General features: G+C 43.2%; 2 protein-coding genes across 3 annotated transcripts in view; one reads left to right on the top strand and one right to left on the bottom strand.

The window, feature by feature from the left end:
- The window catches only part of LOC8026620 (mitogen-activated protein kinase kinase kinase 15), a 468,648-nt gene that overhangs the window by 418,827 nt on the left and 28,186 nt on the right, over positions 1 to 21,635 (bottom strand). For both annotated transcript variants that reach the window (XM_042291939.1, XM_042291940.1), the window contains exon 2: positions 10,248 to 10,427. In XM_042291939.1, the coding sequence (XP_042147873.1) occupies positions 10,248 to 10,427 (180 nt within the window). The remainder of the gene's footprint in view (positions 1 to 10,247; positions 10,428 to 21,635) is intronic.
- LOC8024919 (homogentisate 1,2-dioxygenase) overlaps positions 10,639 to 21,635 on the top strand; it is a 38,716-nt gene continuing 27,719 nt past the window's right edge. Inside the window, exons 1-5 of the mRNA XM_029966939.4 lie at positions 10,639 to 10,852; positions 15,408 to 15,479; positions 17,324 to 17,412; positions 19,697 to 19,799; positions 21,248 to 21,307. Of these exons, the coding sequence (XP_029822799.3) occupies positions 10,829 to 10,852; positions 15,408 to 15,479; positions 17,324 to 17,412; positions 19,697 to 19,799; positions 21,248 to 21,307 (348 nt within the window). The 5' untranslated portion in view covers positions 10,639 to 10,828. The remainder of the gene's footprint in view (positions 10,853 to 15,407; positions 15,480 to 17,323; positions 17,413 to 19,696; positions 19,800 to 21,247; positions 21,308 to 21,635) is intronic.

The following is a 21,635-nucleotide window of genomic DNA, read 5'->3' as shown; positions in this document are numbered from 1 at the left end:
AAAGAAATTTGTTCATAATTAGAGAATATGAAATGTATTCGCCATCTTAAATACAAAAGCACAAAGGACAAGGACAGAACGAAGATACGAAGAGGACAAGCGCTTACTATCAACTGGGTAAGAGTTACACATTTTTGTAAGGCTTCAAAGTCATCCACGAGCGTTGCGAGAGCTGAATGCCTAATTCCTGTATCATAATCTAGTTTAGAATGAACACGAGTTTAATACCTGGAGTTTGAATCCCGGCACCGCCACAGACTTTGTCTTTCGGCGGTTTCAAAACATCCAAGTATTTCAATTATACAATAGTACAGTTGAATCTCGCTAATTCGAACTTGAGGGGGACCGAAAATTTGTTTGAATAAAGCAAAGTTGGAATTACCGGGAGTTTTTTCCTATGCGGAGGGCAAGTTCGTCTGCTTCTTGCGCAGGGGGTAGCGGTGACGTCAGAACGCCGAGCCCTGATTGGCTGATCGCGACCCCCCTATTTGAGCGTCGTCTGCTCCTTTGCAATGTCGTCTGCTCGCAACGTCGTCTGCGTCTGTCTTACCTTTCCTGCGACTTTCGGAAGTGCAGAGGCCAGATGCACGAAACGATCTTACGCCAAAAATGTGCGTAAGACATAACTTAAGAACAAATTCGTATTCACGAAACGAAATTTTCGTAGTTTTGCGCAGGTTACGACGAAATCCTACGACAGCTCCGAAGCTGTCTTACCACTTACGATCAAATCAGCATGGCCGACAGCGTCTCACGCTTCCCGACTTCAAGCAGCAAGAAAAAAGTAAAAAATACTTGAAACAGACGACGACGAACAAGAACGCTGGATCCACAAATACCCGGGAAAAGCTCCGACGGCCACGATTTCACCGAACGCGACCAAGCGAGCACGGCAGTTAGGCCTAGCAGGCACTCCGCGACTGGGCGACCGTGTGCCCACGACCGGCTGGTGTGCTGAATAGAATATGCCCGCGCGACCCTTGTGAACCCTTCCCGTATTATACTTTGATCGCTGACCTCAGTTTTAGATTAAGAGGTCAATTTTTTCCTCTTGTTATCTCCTTGTTTCCTGAGGCAACGGTGACTCTCGCCGGTGAAAAAGCGGTGAATCTCCGACAGACGCAGAAAAGGTAAAGCAGCCATCGCTTTGACTAGCAGACGTAAAGCAGACAACGTTAACTGCGCCAACCCGCCGACGCCGTTGAAGAATGAGGGGTCTCGCCGCACACGAAAGGAGGGAAAAAGTATTTGGGAGGGAACTTGCGGACACTAACACGCTCACTCTCTGTTCTTAGCAGACAAACCTCGGCGCCTCGGGACACCTTGCCAGTGAGTCCTTTGACTTCCCTCCTTGATGCGAAAAACAACGTACCGCTCGAGTTATTTCGTCTGCCCTCTCTGAAAGGCGAAGTCGAGCACGTTCGTAGAGAGCTGCACTTCCGAAAGTCGCAAGAAAGGTAACACAGACGCAGACGACGTTGCGAGCAGACGACGTTGCAAAGGAGCAGACGACGCTGAGATGGGGGGTCGCGATCAGCCAATCAGGGCTCGGCGTTCTGACGTCACCGCTACTTCCTTTCTCATGCGCAGAAGACGAAAATGAACCCACTTGCGAGGCGTATACAGATGTATAGGACGGGACCTGCATGTTAGTTTGAATTATCCAGAAGTTTGAATTAAAGAGTTTGAAATAACGAGATTCGACTGTAGTTCTAAAAACATCCGTGCTAAAGTAAAAGTGCTTAAATAACCAAACACCGAATTTATGTTAGCAATAAATGTGATCAGTATGACTTTTCCACGAATTGTTAGAAGTTATGTGAACACCAAATTACTTCTAGCAGGTGAAAAACTGCAGAGAACTGTTAGAAAGCGAGTAAGGCATATATCAAGCATATGACGCGAGATTCTCGTTACATTTGTTAATGTTAAGAAGCATCTGTCATAAGCCCACCATTCCGCTACCAAACGTAAGTCACTTTAAAGAAGTATGGCGTCAGAAATACCACTAACCTCACAATAGATTACGCAGTCATTAGGAAATAAACTAATCGGTGAAGAAGCACAAACTGGCGAGTTATATACAATTACAAAGAACACGGTCCCTGAAACAGACACTTGGGAAATGACGGAAGTAACAGCGCTTAGAAAAGAATAAAAGTTATTAACAAAGTAAACATTATTATAAAGTAAACATTAAAACGAAAAGATGATTAGTTAGAAACCTTTAAGTGAGGACAGCCTACCAGGATCAAGGTTAACCTGACCAAGTTTGAAAATTAAATGCCTGTGAGCAACTTCATCAAAAACTGCAAAAATCCAGGACGCAGTCAATCCGGGGTTTATGGTCCGGTATGGAAAGTTGACCATTATACCCTGTTGCAGGTTAAGAAAAGCAGCACAAGCTCCCCTTGCAAAGCCCTTCACTCTTCCCACTTCAGCAAAATGAACGGTAGAGAAAAGGCGAGGGGGGACTTGCCTCCTCTCATGTGTTCACTCTGGTGGAAAAAGTAGAGAGCTTTGTGAAAGCAGCTTGTTCTGCCTTTCTGAACCTGAAACAGGGTATAGTGAAACTCGCATGTTAGGCCTCAAAAAGTTGACAAAGTTTTATAAAAAAAAGAAATGCTGTGAAAAAAAAAAATTAGTTGAAGAAATTTGCTAGATGAGTGTAAATTATGCCCTAATCATCCATAGGGCATACTGACTAAGGAAAGTGAGCCAGTAGTCAGAAGAACTATGTTTAGCATCACCTTTGCAAAATAGAACCAGTTTCCTCATTTCCAATTCTTCAGGTAAGGCACCAAAAGCAAGAAAATGTTCAGAAATCATCAAAAATAAAATAAAGATCTGAATTTTAGTATTTTTAAGAAATATAGAGGTAATACTGTTGCCACCACATATTTTCAGATCATCAATCAGGTCAGCTAACCAATAATAATAAATAAGCAGATCCATTGAAATAACAAATGACAATTGGGGTACCTATGATAACTGGAAACTTCACAATTTTAAAATGCTTTCTGAAATGCATTATTAAGAAAAAAGGCATAGCAGCCTCTGGGGATAGCAATATCATTATTCTCAGCGAGTGAGAGGACAGTCCTTTAGATTCTGCTCATAACACTCTAAAAGTTGTTTCATACTACTAGATAAAATAAAAAGTAGTGTCATAATAAAAACATTTCCTCGGCCTCTTTCGATAGCTGTTTCATTAACATCTGCGGCACGCTATATGCTGCCCAATGGGCAGCACAGTCGGGTAATTTTGCAGAACGGAAAAAGTGATTGATTTTATGACAAAGGAATCTAATCATTACAATGAGCCAAAAAGACAATGGGTTAGAATTGATAGACTCATAAGGTATAAACTAGTTAAGAGTGAATTTATTGTAAAACATACTGCAATTAGTTTCAACTAAGCATTCTGAAATTTTAAGCAAAAATTCAAGGAAGCCAGCTAGTTGAAGTGTAGAAGTGAGTTATTGCTAACACGTCATAAGTATGTTATGCAAGAGGCGAGATGCAAGTCGCTGGAGAGAATAAGATCTAACACAGGGGCTGTATATCAGTGTACGAGCGGCTTTAACAAGTTCAGCAAAAAAAAAAGTCTGAACAAAAGACTGAGCAAATTGGAGTAGACAGAAGAATTGCAAAGTTGCTGTGAAAAGGACCAGACCAGTCAATAAGAGTCAGCTAGTTGAAACATCGGTGCAAGAACTCTAGAAAAAAAATTTAATAAAGCATTGGGTCATTTGGAGCAAAATAGTTGCAGATGCATTGGGGGGACTTCAGCAAGCGCAGACAATGACATTTTTATGGGCGCAGCATAAATGCGCACAAAACAGTTTCAGTGGGGTAACAATACCAACATGATAACATTCAAACTTTTTATTTACTGCAAATAAACCTCCACCCCCCCTTCCCCCCCGCCTATCTATACTTTGTCACAACGATAAAACTTTGTAACTCTAAACACGGGAACATATTTTATTATCATGAACGCTTGAAAACCATGTTCGAGTTAAAACAATTACATTAATCGAGAAGTCACGATGTGGGTGCAAACGGTAGTTTTACAATATGACGGCATGTCGATTGGCTGCCAGGAACTGCCTAAACAGACTGAACATCGTATGAATATAAACACTACAAAATATATGAGCAGATGAAGTTGCATAATTATAGGGACCATGAAATGGAAACTGGCTATGGGGAACCCGATGGCCCACCTACACCATAAGATTATATCATCCGGACATCACCGCAAATTTACTGTTGTAGGTCCAGTGTTGGAAGGGATTACTGGCTACAGGGTATTGTCCTTTTTTTTACTCGTTATGTCTGGAGCCCAAATCCTTAAAAAAACTTTGTGAATGCCCCTAGCTGTGTCGCATTTAACTGTTGATTCATTTCAAAGAAATGCAAGTGCGAAGGAAAATGACAAGCAATCCTGCTCCCTTTCTTTATGAAAGCCAGCATGTCAATATAGAAATAGGTATCCTTTCACTTGCTTTAAAAACAAGAAGAGTTTAGCCGCACTCGTATGGCCAAAGTGAGAAAAAAAATTTACGGCCCCTTTAAAAACTGCATTACAAACAGATGAAAGGATAAAATGTATCGTTCAAACGCACAAGCAACCAGCAAACATGGTGTTGCGAGGGACAGAAAGGAGGCCTTGGTATTCCCAACGATGCACGTGGCGCCAGACGGGCAGATGCAAAAATGTAGGGTAACCCCATTCCCGTCGCATAACATAAAATCCAGCTGACAGGAAACAATGCAACGAAGACGACAAAATGCGTAGTGGCCTAACGCACATCATAATAGGAATGTGCGTGGATCAAAGCCTCTTAAATGTAGAAGCGGAAGTCCAAGGTAACATGGCAAATTATCCACAATATTAAAGAAGCCAAGCGACCCCACACCGCCGAAGATACGGCCCGGATACCGTACCTGACCGGTCCGGAGACGATGGAGACGACAGGCACCCTTGACGTCTGAGCAGACTGCATTACGCGGTCGGCTGGGCAGTGCCGGGAAGCGGGCATGCTCCACTGCCTCCCAATTTCAACACCCAGAGATGGAGCCCGCCCACCAGGCTACGCTTGTTGCAAGTGGCAGCCCTTCTTTTTTGAGATGGTAACAATTACGCTGTCGATTTGCGGAGGCCGACACCGCTAAGGTCAGTCCTCCGACAAGCCGAACAAGCCAGGAAACATGTTCTCTTTATTTATAAATAGTATACCTCATGCTGCAGATTATTCAAATAAAACGACCATGAGATATCTAACGGAGCACCTCAATCTCTCAGTGTTCTTGGGAAAGCTACAACAACATCCTTACAACGCCTCTCTAATAGACTACAACACCATTCGTATAGGCTGCTATTATGCTTCTTCAAGCTCCTACTAACTCTGTCCTGACCACGGAAAAGTAGCAATTTTCGAGGGATCCGTGCAAACGCTTTTATTTTCCTAACTAACTTGTGTATGGATCAATATAACATATCAAAATGTGGGCAATTAGTTGTTCTTTCAAAAGAAACAGAGGTTGGTACAATGTGAAAAAGGATGTGAAAATTTTATTTTTTGAAAATGCAATGTATGTGCGGAAGGCATATGAACGCCGAAACTTCTACAGCTATGTCAAATTAAACGACAAATAAGAAAAATTCAGAATATACAAAATGTGCCCCACACCCACAGCCATTACTTCAGAAAGTTAGTCCACTCTGATTCAGGCACGTAGCCAGGATTTTGTTTTGAGGGGGGGGGTGGGGGGGGCGTGCATGGCAAAATGCTTTATGAGGGGGAGGGGGGAGAGAAGGCCCCAGCAAAATGGAAGATTTCGGGAGGGCCCGGGCCCCATGCCCCATGCCTGCCTTCCCCTGCCCTCCCTCCCTCCCTCCCTCCCTCTCCCTCTCCCCCCCCCCCCCCCCCCCCCGGCTACATGCCTGCTCTAATTGACGTCTATTTTTGGTTCGTCGAAGAGTTAACCTTCATAAGACGTGTGCTTTTCAATGAAGAAATGCTTATATTGGTGAAACACAGATGGTTCACCTCACATCCCCAGCAGAATGCTTTCTTTGTGTCCTAAGCTGGTCTTGTCATATCCTTGATTGCAGTTCCTTCATATTTAGCATTTTTGTCTGCCTTGTTGGGAAGATAAAAAGCGTGTGCCGGCTCACGACAGTATTGAACATTACAGTGATACTTACCTACAAACATCTGTTAAGTGTAGGGTGACCAGACGTCCCGTTTTGGCCGGGTCAGTCCCGTTTTTGAGGTCCGCTTCTGCCGTCCTGTCTTTTTGTCCTAATAAAGAATCATGCCCCGTTTTCGGGACATGATTCTTTTTTTTTTTCTATATAAGGGCGCAGACTTTTACAGCCGAGTCTTGCAGGATTAAAGTCCCGCTTAGGAAACTTCAGTCGTAGGCAAAATACGCCCACACCAACGAAGGACCCGAAGCAGGACCTTCGAAATGAGTGCATGCAACTGAACCTTGAGTGGGACTGTTCCCTAGGCCCTAGGGCTTAGTGCAATATGATTAAAAACAAATACCTCCGACTTGCATAACAATATCAACATTTATCAGACGTTTCGTCTCCTATATGGGAGACATCATCAGTGCGGCCCGGCTTTTGGAACATTTTTGCATTTAGTGCAATATGGTAACGTTTTGAAATGAGAGCAGTTATTTCATTAAAGTTTTTCTCCCAATCTCAATCTTTAAAACAGCACCCCCCCCACCCCTCTCCGCTGGAATGTCCCGTTTTCTACCGTGGTAAATATGGTCACCCTAGTTAAGTGACGCCTATAACATAATTCAAAGTGTGCCCAGAGCTTTTGAGGTCTAAAAATGTGCTACAATATAGTTGAATTATGTAAATAATGCCATTTTTGTTACAAAGACTGGCACAAGGAGTTAGTCATGTTAGACAAGTGCAACCATTGCTCCCCAGGACTATTTTCGACAACCCACCAGCTTGTGATAAACCTCAAGCTTACGTTGAAACCAAAAGTAGAGTAGAGTTCTTAGGCTATCTTTGATATTGTGGAACATAATTCTTCGCACTAAATTTAATTTCTCGATGGCGCTTGAAAACCATTGATCACCAGTGACCGATAGCCTAAGGGTGCGGTCAGGAAAGAGTTAACAAATTCCACTTTCTCAATGCTACAGTATGAAGAAGATGGTTGTTGAAATTAGGTTAAATAGAAAAGGGTTTATCTTTTCTTTCCTGTTTAAGTTTAATGTCTACACTGTGAGGTCTCAATTAATAGTGAAAATACCACTCCCCAATGAATGTTTACATAATGTGAGTCGTCAATTATAACGAGACAAAAGCGCATATATTTACTCAGTTCATCCCCGGTCTATATTCATGAGATACGCCTGTATAAGCAAGATCTAAAGGAGCGAAACACGGTCGTACCGCACTGGCTAAACTGGCCGTCTTCAGAGGGGTTACCAAGTGCCGTTTCCAGGGCAGAATAACTTTCCGCTGTCCTAAGCCTCCACACAAACCGTGGCAGATTCAGAGGGAAGGTCCAGATGTCCTGACCCCCCCCCCCTCTTGAATTCTGCATGTGTAAAAATTTAGGGCGTGGAAACGGGGGGAGTGCAAGTATATGATATGCTGACCGACACCTGACCACCCCTCTGGAAATACCTGCGTCCGCCCCTGCACACAACAAACTTGAATTGACTAAAATTCTTTGCTTTCTTGGTATTGAAATGTTTCGAATCAGGCACGCAGAAGAGGTCAAATATCTTATACCTGATATAACGAGTGTTTGTTAGGAAAGAAAATCTTGTTTTTCGACCCACGTAAATGAACTATGCATCGCAGAAAGCTTAAACTTCATGAGAATGTGACACTAACAGTGGCAATAAAATGAAGAAGTCTGAGAACATGACGTAACCTAGATCGAAGTGTAAAAGAAAATGACCACATTTTTCTATGACCCGAAGTCGACACAAGCCTAATATTGTCAAAACAAGAAATGACATTGTGGATGCTAGTGTCATTTATGCCAAAAAAGAATGCTTGCCAGCAAGAAGGAAAACAATGCCATCTTTCCTGCTAAAAAGTCTTTTGTCACACGCACTCGCATACCTTTGATGAGACCCTTGTATCTCAGTCACTTAGTGCTGTCGTAGCTCCGCGCCAAAGCACAAAGATGTGAGGGTAGGCACAGCCATTTCTATGATGATCATTCCAAAATTTCTCAGCGTTTGGCAGCCAAAACAGATAGCTAGGAAACTAGGTTGTAAAATTGTTTTGCCGGTGTCAATAATAGTCCCCTGCATTGAGCATTATTGAAAAAAAATCTACCAATCTTTTTAATCCAAATAGAACCAAGGAAATGGATGTATCTCAGTAAGTAACAATGAAAAATATAGTTCTATAGCACGACCAAATTTACCCTACATGTCCAGAGTACCATAATGTCTCTGAGCCAAAGGGGAACAACACAACATTGAACAAAAAAAGTAATATTAAAAGATGTCAATCTCGCTATCAATGTTATGCGCAAAGCTGTAGCATCCTCAATTTTAGTGACCGGCTACAGGACAACAGAGACTGCACAAATGCATGAGGATAAATAAAAGGCAACAAAGGATTTCAATATTATATTGTAGATTGACTGCCGCAAGCAACTTCACACCAAGGCATGATGTCTCACATCTGCTAACATTCCGATCCCACGCTGCCAGTTTCTTACGAGTTTTGACTTTCCAAATCATATTTATAGATATAGAGTAGAGTAATGCATAAACTATAAATACAGCACACCCCGCACCTGACTACTACATGCCTAGGTCAGACCTTCTGCACAATTTTATGAGGCAGGTTACGTGAAGGTCACAAGAACACCTCGAATCACCCGATATTTGTTAACAGTGCAGCTGTCGGACTCCTCGTAAAACTCTCGGCAGAAGCGCAGTAAGAATGCCAACTCAACACCACTTCCCGAGACAGCGTTTATTTCTTTTTTTTTTTTTTTTTGTAAGAGTAAATGCACTGGGAGAGGTGCCTTCACATAGCAGAAACTTGGCAGCTTGAAGCTTATTGTTGTTTTGTGATCTCGTGAGCCAGAAAAATCAGGCAGATAACGGTTATCTCATAGAGAATTTTTTGTTGTGTATACGATGGAACTGTCTGCCTTATCTTCTTTTCTTTCTTGTCGTGTTGTGATGTGAGAGGTGTTCTAAAAACTAGCAACAGCACATATCATCAGATACGTCCGCAAGTCAGTACACAAACAAAAGCAAGCTCACATGTGCGACATCTGTGAGCTAAGTACAACTTCGGGAACATCAATAACACCCAAAAGAATGCGGAAAATGTGTAGCTCTTAGCAGTATACTTCATCCCATGCACCATACAGGGCTTTAAAAATTTTAAATATTTATAACCTTAATAAAAAAAATTAAAGATTATTTGCAGGCTCCTGTCCACGTAATGTGACTAGTAATTCGTGTTCAATTATGTCTTTTCTCACGCTAGGTTATATAGGCAACATCGCAAGGCCACACTGACATGCGATAGAAAGTTTGAGAGTTAAAAAAGTTTCAAGCCAAACCGAACGAGCGGAAAGCCTTAAATGTGCGATATCCTTTTCTTACTCTTCTTCTTGTGGCACCGCCCAGAAACACACATACAAAAAAAAACTGTTTAAACAAAACGGGCAACTCAGTTTTAAACAGTTTATTTTGGGGTGCTATCTCGCTTCGATTAGGGATCCCGCGCCCGGAAAATTAGTTGTGAAGATGAGCTCACCGGGGATGTGTCACAGCTTCGGTGAGACACTTTAAGAAGCACAAACATATCGGTTTTGTTTACTTGAAAGCGCGCCAACCGAGCTCAGCTCGCTCTGCTACGTTACCAAAAGCAGCTGCTCCCCTCGAACTGCGGCAGGGGCTTACTCTTAGTAGAGAACGCAACATATTAAACGACAGCCCAATTAGGCAAAACTATTCTCGGAGCGTCAAAGCGAAAACTGGGTCAGCAATGACACGCCGGGAACTCCGCAAATATTCGGTGAAAAAAGAAGAAAAGAAAGAGTAGCCTCGGCCGACGAACGGGCTCAAGCTTGGTTACGCAGCGACGACACGAAAATATTCCGAGCGTCGCTATTATCTCGAAGAACAAGACCTAAAGTGGCGCGAGGGAGCGTGGAAGCTTCCTTATACGCGGCTACACCAGAAATCGACGAATGTATTTGGTGTCGTCTTACCGTTTGAACATGAGAATGTCATCCAAGACCCGATTAGCATGTCCTCGTACGGAGATGCCTGGCGGACGCCATACTTGATCACGTGATGTTTTTCGTGGGTGCCATGTTTGTTCACGTGATATCGTTTCGCGCTCGTCTGAGGGCGCCAGGCTGCGTCCGGCCGCTTCAGGGAGCCTAGATCTAAGAGACAGAGAGAGAGCAACTTAAACCATGAACAGCGTTTGCCTCCCGCGCAAATTGGTTGCTCGTGCGAATGCGTGAGTTTGCGCGCAAGGCGCTGCAAAGCCCGATGACGTTTGGGTTGGGGTTCGGTCTCCTCCTTGCAGCTTATATTGCAAAGGCGGGCGGCCCATAAACCACGTGAATCCCATCCAATATTTGAAAGCACTCTTACACCTAGGCACACTCGGCCGCTTGCTTGACGGGATCGCTTCTCGAGACAGAATGAAACTTGAGGCTAACCCCGAAAGATTATGCCAGATAAGAGAAGTCGCCTGCGCCCGCAATCAAGACTAGAAAGTCAATACTAGAGCTGACCGCTTTCCGCATTCGACTCATCAACGTCTCGGACGCAGGAGAAAATGTCCAAGAAGGACGAACTCCACGTAAGTTTGAATAGCGCTCGAAAACGATTCCGAAACTGCTTGTTGCAAGCTTTTACTGAGGTGCAGTAAATTCCACGGATGTGGAATTTGGAATGTGTATGGTAGAATTTCGGGCTTGAAATAGTTAACATTTTTGCACTGTAAAAATTTAAACTGGGCGAAAACTGTCCACGTTGTATGAGTCATTTTGTTTAATTAACAATCACTAAATTGATTATTATTATTATTATTATTATTGTTGTTGTTGTTGTTGTTGTTGTTGTAGCACTGCAAAACTATGGTTCAAAACGCGCGTATGTCGACAGAGGACACATTAAAGAGCGATTTTTCTCGCACTATCGGCTTATGTCGTTTCATACACATAATGATACAATTTTCCAAACAAAAATTTGATAGCGAACCGTTTGGTAATGCTTGTTCTAAGGCTTCAGTAATTCGTCTGCTATATTTTCCTTTTCTCTCTTTTGTTTCTGGGAACCAACGTTGAACGAAATATAAAAAAAGCTTTGTAGGAAACAATACACTAGTCGTTCCGGTTGTATGAGAATGAAATATCATATGCTGCGGAATCGGCATAACAGTCTCTGACATTGAAACTAGCAGACAGCCGCATCGTCTGATCGTTACACATCGGTTGTCTGCAGCCGTGGCAGACGACATTTGACGCCCAGAGCCGCCATCTTTTTCGGCTTTATTTTTATCGAACGAAGCGCCGCGACATTGCGGTTCTCAGAAAGTGATATAGTATAAACAAGAGAGGACACGTCGAACAGGAATTCGGCAATCTTTTCCTGATGCTCCGGGCATATTTTCAAGGACGTCCACTTGTTATATAACGCGGCCCGGCCGCGTTTTATCAACAAACTTGTTCAGCAAGGCTTTTTTTTTTTTTTTTTTTTTTTTTGGATTATGCATAGGAGTGTCAACTCACTTGCATACGTTTTGTCTGGCACCTTCCGTCTGATGCTGAGAAGTGTTTTGTGCGAGGAAATACTACTAAAATTACAGCTAGAATCGAATTATTCGAGCATCGTCCGTCAGTCAGGGAAGTTTACTTCGCCACTTCTATAACATCATCCATATTCGCAGTATTCATTTATACTCTTGCCGGCTGCGACGGATGCAGTATTTTGAGAACTTTACTTATTCGACAACACGCAACTTTGAGAGCAGGGTCTTTAAATACCAATTTACCAGCCATAAGAAAATATTGATATTATTATATTATTCATATTGCGCTAACGCTCGGAGAGTATAGAGATAAGCTGAATAGATAATCAAAAGTATCCAGAATGTGCTGCTCCCTTTTGTGCTTTATTTGCAATTGAGGCGAATTTTTTTTTTTTTTTTTTTTTTTTTTTAAGGTACAGTAAGGGACGGTGGGGGGGGGGGGGGGGGGGGGGGGGGCTTCAAGTTTAAAGACATGTTTTGGAGATTATATATTTTTTCCAGAACTCCAATGGAAGCTTTCTTTCTTTCTTTCTTTTTAGAACGACTGGTAATAGCTGAAGATTGCTGGAGACTTCATCCTTGGACAATTCTTGAGTTCACGATAATTTCTGGGGTGGTTGATGATATGGAGAGAAATTTCGAGCTTATATCCACCCACCAAACCTACGAAGGACGCTATTTTCATGGATTCAATATTGTCTTCAAAGAGAATTTTAAAAGTATATATATAATGTGTACAACAAAACAAAAATCAATTTTGCTAGAATGGAAAGTCTTCTCTTTTGTCATGAAATCTCTTTTTAGACATAACATGCTCATTGCTCAATGCACGCACGCACAGACTATAATGTACAATTAATGATTCGCTCTGAATAAATTGTGTCGAAAAACACGATTCAATTAAGAACTCATCATCTTTTAGGCGAAAATCATCATTGCTGGATGATTTTCGCCGAAAGAAGTGGAGAATATATATATATATATATATTTTTTTTTTTTTTTTTTTTTTAAGCTTACAATTTTTTTAAAAGGATGCTTCGTCTTAGGAAGTTAACTCACATTGTCTTTGAGGAAGTCCACACCATCGCCATTCGCACGCTCCTTGTTATTTTTGTTTTCCTAAATAATTAAGCGAATTTTGTATGCCGAATACGAGCAGAAATTAAAACAAGCCACTGCTCACACCATGATTTAGTGGCAGCACAGAACTGGCATATAACCAGTTAATCGCACAAAACAACTTTTCTTTTCTTTTTTTTTTTTTTTGAAAATAAAGAGATTTTGTAAAAGAAAAAAATAAGAAGAAAGTAAGAGAGGAAGTAAAAGCCGAAATGTTCAACTCAACGCTGGTGACGCTGGTGCAATGCTTCGCACTTTTTAATATTATTTTAATGCATTTTCTATCTATGGTAATTTGCTTTCATGATACTTATTTCTCTGGGGGTTGCACCGATGTTCGAGCAAAAGCCGTGGTCGTCAAGTAGTTTTACTATGTGCGTCGTTCATCAGGCTTATCAAGAAGCGATCGGCTAGCTGCAGCGGCTGCACACTGCTTGAAAATGGCATAATTATTTCTGCACTGACCTTCGAACAGTTAGCCTGCTATTTAGTACCAACACTTTCTATTTTAGCAGAACTAACGCAGGAGGAGGCGACCTCCTCCCCAGCGTTCGTTCCGCTTAAGGGGAAAGATGGGAGGGGGGACCTTCTCTTAAACTCTTCACGTCACTGACTGTAGTTTTTGTCCACAGCACATATGATGTTGGGTTGAAGATCATTTTAGTCCCCTCAGGGAGAAAAACAAGGCATCCGGGGCCAACGTGCTATCGTTAGATTACTTCGATCAATTTTCACCAGGAGTATACGACAAGTTCATCTCCTCTTTACCCGTTACTTAACTGATTTGTTGATGTATGGATATGTGATTTCCGTGCAGTTCAGAAATGTAATTTAATTAGAATTAAAATTACTTTGCTCTAAACGTAGTTAATTACAAGCATACTATAATTTCATAAAGTAGAGCAAGTATTTCGCAATTATTTTCCTTTTAGAGCATTTTTCTGCACTGAGAAGTAATTGTCCATTCCTTCTGGCTATTGAGGGTCCATTGTACAACGTTTTGCATTCGTCACATTTTGGCCTTTGCTTCATCTACTTTATTAATAACAGGATATGGGAACTGAGTTTTTAAGAACGAAACGAATCGGTTTACTATTCGGCAACACCATCAAGATTAGTTGTTAGTATTTTTTTTATCGCGACAGATCAAAGTAAAAGTTATCTATTAGCGTCAGTAGGCACTGAAAGAATCTGATGGAAACATTCATTCCTTTTTCTGAAAATTGCTGGCAGAACCCTTCATGGGATATTCAGTGAACAGATCACAATCAGATTTAAGTGCAATTCTTGGTTGTCTCTCCTGACAATAGAAAGCACTCTCGCTTTATGCTGGAAATTTTCCGTTCCCCTCTGTGTTTGTTTATCTGCAGCGCGTCCGCGGACGGCGCCTTGGAGGGTGTTGCTTTCAGGTCTCCTGGGCCGTGAGTTGGCCGATAGGGCAATGATTTAATAAGGCAGGCACTCGATTTATGCCTGCCTCTCAGTGACCCCGTAGAAAGAAGCGCCAGCATGACAAAATCACGAAAAAGACACCTGTACTTGTAATTTAAATTTTGCAATTAATGAGGCTAAAAGTGAATAAATTACTACAATTATTTTTAGTCAGAGCAGTGAAGAATTTTTACACCCTTTTTAGTCGGGCATATTGTTGTTTGGTAAAACTTTCATTTTTGACGAGAGTAGAAAGGTCGTGGAAAATGGTGTTGCGGTTGCTGTACGGGACAGCTTTAACGGTGGTTGTTTTAGAGGCTGCATCCAATAACTATTGCCCGCAACGACGTTTTCTTTATTTAAAAATACGTTTCTTGAACTTCCACTTGTTATGTTTTACGCAAAATATGGACGAGAACAAAGCAACGTACTTGTAGCCTTCGTAATTGCGAAGGCGCTCACAGCTGATAACGGGTATCTTCCAATCGTCGGGTATATGAGGCGTTGAAGCAGTCAACAGCTATGTGCGTATACGCTGTGCGTGTCGCCTGTAAATTTCTTGCTCGTGAAAACACAACTCTAGGATGTATGCTGAAATCGCCAGCACCCATGTATTTTTAGAGTGTTAGCTAACAAACCAAGGGTGTTACTGTAGCAGCCTTGGGTTGTTAGTCCTGAGACAAGTTGACTGACACATTTAAAGTGTACCGTGCTTTTCACTCTTGCCCGCCTCCTCGTTTCCTGTATCCTCTGCACTTTTTACCTTGCACCAACTTGGCTCCCCTCGCTGCTTAGGAGAGGGGACCGCTAAGAGGATTATCTTCCCTGCAGAAAACCGAGGTTGTACGTCGGCCTTTAAGTATAATAAAAAAATTTAGTGTGTCACTAATTACAATTACGAATTCCCCAGAAAAAAAAATTATAATACAGGAATTCTATCGTTGCAATTCAATTACTGCTGAAGTATAAGCCTATTGAACTCGAGCGTTCTTTCCAGGAAACGAAGATTTATATCTCTATGCTTACGTGTACACTTTTGTTTGTTTCTTTCCAGTATCTCACCGGATTCGGCAATGAGTTTGCCTCTGAAGATCCTCGCTGTCCAGGATCACTACCTGAAGGACAGGTACGCTCTTTCATTTTTACAGCACGGATAAACGTCAACAAAAAAGTTGTCCGTGTTTTGACCGCCTTTTTTTCTCGCCTGGAATTTTCTAAATGTAATAATTATTTTTGTTCATCCATAAATTAAAAAAAAAGACGAAGAGAAAAGTCATAACAGCAGCAGACGTTTTTACCCACAGAAGATTTTACCCACGGGCCATTCTTCAACAATAAAAAAAAACTATATAGTGCCTTTTGTTAATAAAAAAGAGAGGTTTACAAATCTCTGTAACGCGAAATTAGAGCGCAGCTCTTGAGGAGGAGGAGGAGAGGCAGCCGAAGGAACTACGGGGAGAAGATTACGTGACCTCGCTCGGCTCGAAGCTGCAGCATAACGCCTGCTAATGTCAGCAGAGAGGGGGAGAGGAAGCGTCCTCCGAGATAGCACACGGGAACCTACACGGCACCCCCGAATTAACAGGTGTGATCCTGAAGACTGGGAGTGACTTGAGGGGCGCCAGAAATGACAATATTTATCTTTTTTTACACAACTACGACACGCAGGCGAAATCGGTTTTCTGTTCTTTACTTCAGAAGTGTCAGAGGGAAGCTTCCACAAAGTTTTGACCAAAAACCGAAAATTAAAGTCCCTGAATTTTTTTCTTCTTTTTTTAAGCAGCGTGGGACACGCGTGTCAAAAAGAAATTTGCGAAAAAAAAAAAAAAAAAACTACTATTGACAGCGCGAGGCGCGATTTAGTCGGCAGTCACCTCCTTTCCACTTGTTTTCTCTCTCGGCATTTCAGGCGCGTGGAGGAGAGGTGGATCGGCTTTGCCTTCACGTTGAGGTAGAAAGACCTAATGACCATCTCAGTAAGCGAATGACCATTCCGTGACGTCATGGACTTTGCGCGCAGAATTTCTAATAAATCTCTGGCCGTCATAATTGCTCTAAATTTTTTTTTCGCGTTACATTTATTTCTTGACGCGCGTGTCCCAACCAAACTGTTTAAAAAAAATTCTTTTCAGGGGCTAATTTTTCCTGCATTATTTCCTTCCACATCTTTCTCTCGACTTCTTTTATTTACTTTTTCAGAGATATAGTCCGTTCTGCCCCCACACTTGACTGATGGTATTTGAATTATAGTTTTCGGGTTCGGTTTGGTTCATTTAGTGTTCAAACGTTTCATGTATATAGCTAAAGTGAGCAAATTGTTTCACGAATGAGCAAGACGAACATGCACGTGGTTTCCTCGAAGGAAACGGGTTTGAAAACGTTTCCCGGTACTGAATGCAAGTCATGTTATAAATAGGAAATTTCAGTAAACCATGCAAGACGAAGTAATCACAAAACGCTAAGTTAATTTTATTATATTGTTTGTAGTCACTGAAAACTTCAGAAACGTAAGGTACGTTTCGACCATCCTATGCGGAGTGCAAGTTCGCCAGCTTCTTGAGCAGGGGTTCCGGTGACGTCAGAATGCCTAGCTCTGATTGGCTCCGATTGGAAGGATAGTGGGTAGACCACGAGGCAGCTCGCTTTGAGGTCTACCCACTACCCCTCCGGGAGAGCCAATCAAAGCTCGGCGTTCTGACGTCACCGGAACCCCTGCGCAATGAGCAGACAAACTCGCGCTCCGCATCAGCGCTGCTCCGCAGTCATAGGGGTCGGCATTAAACGAACGCCGAAGAACGAATCGCGGGGCAAGATTTAGCGTGATTGTAATGAACCCGGCGTTTCCGAAGTTGTCAGCGCTATAGTAATGAAATGTACATGTCTATATTAAAGCTATAGAGTAGATTGAAAAGGTTTGTGCTTGTAACCTCTGCCAGCGTGACAAAGACCGTGCCCATTTTCATCTTGCAGAATTCTCCTCAGGAATGCCCGTACGGTCTCTACGCCGAGCAGCTCTCGGGAACCGCATTCACGGCGCCGAGAGAAACCAACAAGAGAAGGTGCGACGTGCTCTCGCGTAGCGCCATTCACGTTTACCCTAAGACAAGAAACGGAGACAAACCTACAGACGGACCGCATTTTCATGCTATTTTCTTGTGTTCTTGACGTTCTCTTCAGTCAGGAACAAATTGTGGGAAGGACTTGCACCTCGTGGCAAGAAAAATAATTTCCAAATCCACTAGCTGTGAAAAAAAAAAAAAAAAAGGAGCGGGACGGCAATTGAGCATTAGAGAGACTAGATTTAAGAAAGAGAGAGAGATTAAAGCCGTGTAGAGCGTTTGCTGTTTAATGGCGGACCCCTCGTGGGCGGGGTGGGCGCAAATGCGCGTTGTGACGAGGAAGAAAGTGGGCGGTGTGGCGGAGTCCTTTGCAGACGGTCAATGCTCTCCTCGCAAAAAGTGGCCCATAGACCACGTAACCCCGACGGAGCAGTTGGAAACACTCTGAAATCTAAAGACCCTAACGAAAATTTTGATACTTAGTGCCATGCCATTGCAACGCCCGCCCCCCCCCCCCCCCCCCCCCCCCCCCCCACACACACATTTTCCGAAACACCTTTCGCCGTCCATGGCATCCAATATCCCGACACGCGTAAGCTGTGCACATACCTCGGCAAACCTCACTCATGAGGGCCCTCACTCACCCTCACTCACCCTCATCTTCACAGGTGAGGTGAGGGTGAGTGAGTTTCTGAACCAGGAAAATTCATGAGTGTGAGGGTGAGTGAGGGCTGTGAGGGCCGTGAGGGCCGTGAGGGCCCTGAGGGCGGTGAGGGCCGTGAGGGCGGTGAGGGCCGTGAGGGCCGTGAGGGCCATGAGTGCGTGAGGGGCGTGAGGGCGGTGAGTGGCGTGAGGGCCATGAGTGCGTGAGTGGTGTGAGGGCGGTGAATGCGTGAGGGGTGTGAGGGCCACGAGTGCGTGAGGGCAGTGAGTGGCATGAGAGGCGTGAGGGCCGTGAGGGCCGTGAGGGCGGTGAGTGCATGAGGTGTGTGAGGGCCATGAGGGCGGTGAGTGCGTGAGGCCCCCTTCAGATCGAGCATCTTTCTCAGCAATTTTGGTGGTAATGGTGGGTAATTGTTCTCTAGCTTTCCCTAGATCGACACGAATTGCTGAGATCGGGTCCGGCTCGAAATAAGCAAGCAACTCGGAGCAATTCGAGTACGTTTGAAGCGGCTGCATCCGATCAGGGACGCAAAATTTTCACGCGATAACTCGTGCCGGTGATGATGACACCGAATGACTTGGTTCTGGTTTGAAATCGATCGTTTTATTGGAAATAAACTGTTTCAGAAAGGTGCATTAGTATTCTTAACGAGGTTTAAATGCATAAAAACACGTTCATAACGCGTAATTGTGTCTAAATAGTGCAAGAAAAATAAAATGTTATGATGACGATGGCAAATTGCAGCAATTGGTTGCTGCGTGTGATCGCGGGCGGCCCGTGTTGCTGGTGTTGCGACGTAAAGTTTCTGGGCGAAATTGCCCCATCTGAAGCTGGCCTGAGTGACGTGAGGGCCATGAGTGCGTGAGGGGCGTGAGGCGTGTGAGGGCCGCATGGGCGGTGAGGGGCGTGAGGGCGGTAAGTGGCGTGAGGGCGGTGAGTGGCGTGAGGGCGGTGAGGGCCGTGAGGGCCGTGAGGGCGGTGAGTGGCGTGAGGGCTGTGAGTGCGTGAGGGCGGTGAGGGCCGTGAGGGCGGTGAGTGGCGTGAGGGCTATGAGTGCGTGAGGGCCGTGAGGGCGGTGAGGGCCGTGAGGGCGGTGAGTGTCGTGAGGGCGGTGAGTGTCGTGAGGGCCATGAGTGAGTGAGGGGCGTGAGGGCGGTGAGGGGCGTGAGGGCCGTGAGGGGCGTGAGGGCCGTGAGGGCGGTGAGTGCGTGAGGGCCGTGAGGTTTAGTGAGGGTGAGTGAAGGGCTGAAGGTGATTGTGAGGGTGAGGGTGAGTGAGGGGCTGAAGGTGAATGTAGCTGTGAGGGTGAGGGTGAGTGAGGGGCTTAGGTGAGTGTGGCTGTGAGGGTGAGGGTGAGTGAGGGCGACCTAAAATGCCGACCTCTGGCTGTGCATCGTCTCGATATGTTTTGTTTTGAGCTGTCTCTTTTTCTATTTTCTGACTTTTTTTTTATTTTATTTTTTATGGTTTTCCAATATAACGGAGGCTAAGATTTTACACTAACCGTGCTCATGCATCGTAGCTTTGGTTGTTTCTTCTTCGAAGAAACACGCGTTATTTCCTAAATGTATACTGATAGTCTGCGCCGGCGGCTCATGTGGATTGCTTTCTTTTCCGCAGCTGGCTGTACAGAATTCGTCCGTCGGTGCAGCATTCCCCATTTTCGAAGTACCCGAGTAACACCACCACCGACTGGAATGCCAACCACCCGAACCCCAACCAGGTATAACCACAGCCCGCTACTGCACGTCATTCCGTGCACTGGAGCAACTGATAAATGCCCACTGTTAGAAAGTACTTTAAGTACATTGTACTTAAAGTACTACTTCAAGTAGGTTTAGAAAACTTGTAATACTTGAAGTACGTTTTCTCTGTATGTACTTAAAGCTTTTTTTTTTTTTTTTCGGGTACTTTTTGCGGAAAGTACAATTAACTCCCGACTTTGAAGTACATTCCCCAAATTTGGTCTCGGTAAAATTAAGTTCTTTTAATGACAACGCGCTCGTGTACTTGGCTTTCCCAATAAAATAAAATCCACTCTAACCAAAAAAAAAAAAATGGCGTAGTGTTATGAGAAAACGCGCTATCGTCTTTCGAAACATTATCCAGTCATTTCTTTGAGTGAAGTAATGGTGGCTATAAGGCTGATACAAATAAGTGAATTATGAGTTCATTGTGTTAAAGAGTTCTTCAGTGAGAGTAAAACTATATGTCTTTGTCCACTTGACTTGATCCAATATTCGGATACCAGTTAGAAAAAACAAAAAGACACTGTATAGGGGAATGAAAGGGCATTATGGAAGATTGTGTTAAAAACTACTTGTACTTGAAATGGAATTGTATTTGAAGTATTTCACTTCAAGTACATTGCGCCCGGTGTGCTTACTACTTTACTTGAAGTGCATGACCTCTCATTTACTTTGTACCTTACTACAAGTACTTTTTTAGATGTACAGAGCGCGACACTGTTAGCGCGAACAAGCGATCGCCGGTTTTTTTCAATTTTTCTCTTTGAGACCAAGGGATGTCATTCAAGTTATTATTGCTACGTGAAAAAACTAATTTAGTTCTATAATGTAAGCGATAAAATTTCGTGCTCGCTAGTACTATCTACAAGTCACAGGGCGAAAATGCGCCGATGTCGTGTTCGCGCTAACAGTGTCGCGATGTGTACTAGCCAACAATGTAAATGCCGATGTTTAAAGCAAATGACTGGCCATAAAACAGCATATGAACTACCTTCGTTGGCGAAGACAGGAGGAAATTTAGCCTTTGGATGTGTATGCTACGCATTGTGTGCTATCAGCCATGTTCCTGTTGCCAAAATCAATATGACAAACGCATATCGTGACTGAAAAATATTTTGAAGGTTTTATATCTGCCGATTTGACACCATCATCACCGTCATCATTAACGACATACATTAAGGTAGATGGAATAAACCGAAAATACAGTCGATACAAATTCATAAATAATAAACATATGTCTCCGTTGTGTCAGGTTTTTCATTTTGTTTTATTATATTTCGAGCTACCCTATACCAGAATTTGCTGTTTTCGTACATATTAAACTGAGTCTGCTTATTAAATATTTTTAGCTATCTAAATGTCCAGAAGCGTATTATTATTGGGAAACTATAGCAAATCTGAAAATACGTTTCTTTAATTGCAGATGCGCTGGATGCCTTTCGACATTCCGGACCAAACGAAGGGCGAAGTCGACTTCGTGGACGTGAGAATTATCGACCCCTTTATTAAGCTCTAAAATATCTAATGAGATCAAAACATAAGTTAGGCAAAATTTCAACGCGATAATTATGACTGGGAAGAACGCTCCAAATATACGGGGTGTTCGATTTTATTCCAGACAGACTTATTAAAAAAGAAAGCCTGGAAATGTGGTGCGAAAAAGCGTGTGATAATCGTATTATTCGCGTTTTCGCGTACCCTTTTCACTTGCTTTTAAGTCTTTCTAAGATGTATTAATTTAGTGGTCGGTGACACTCAGCTGGTTTTTAATTGGAACCATATGTTTAGTTTACTAATTAAAAAGTAAATAA

This window comes from Ixodes scapularis, unplaced genomic scaffold (genome assembly GCF_016920785.2).
Source record: "Ixodes scapularis isolate PalLabHiFi unplaced genomic scaffold, ASM1692078v2 PGA_scaffold2__306_contigs__length_199485367, whole genome shotgun sequence".
Lineage (NCBI taxonomy): Eukaryota > Metazoa > Arthropoda > Arachnida > Ixodida > Ixodidae > Ixodes > Ixodes scapularis.
This window is presented reverse-complemented; position numbering and strand designations above follow the sequence as displayed.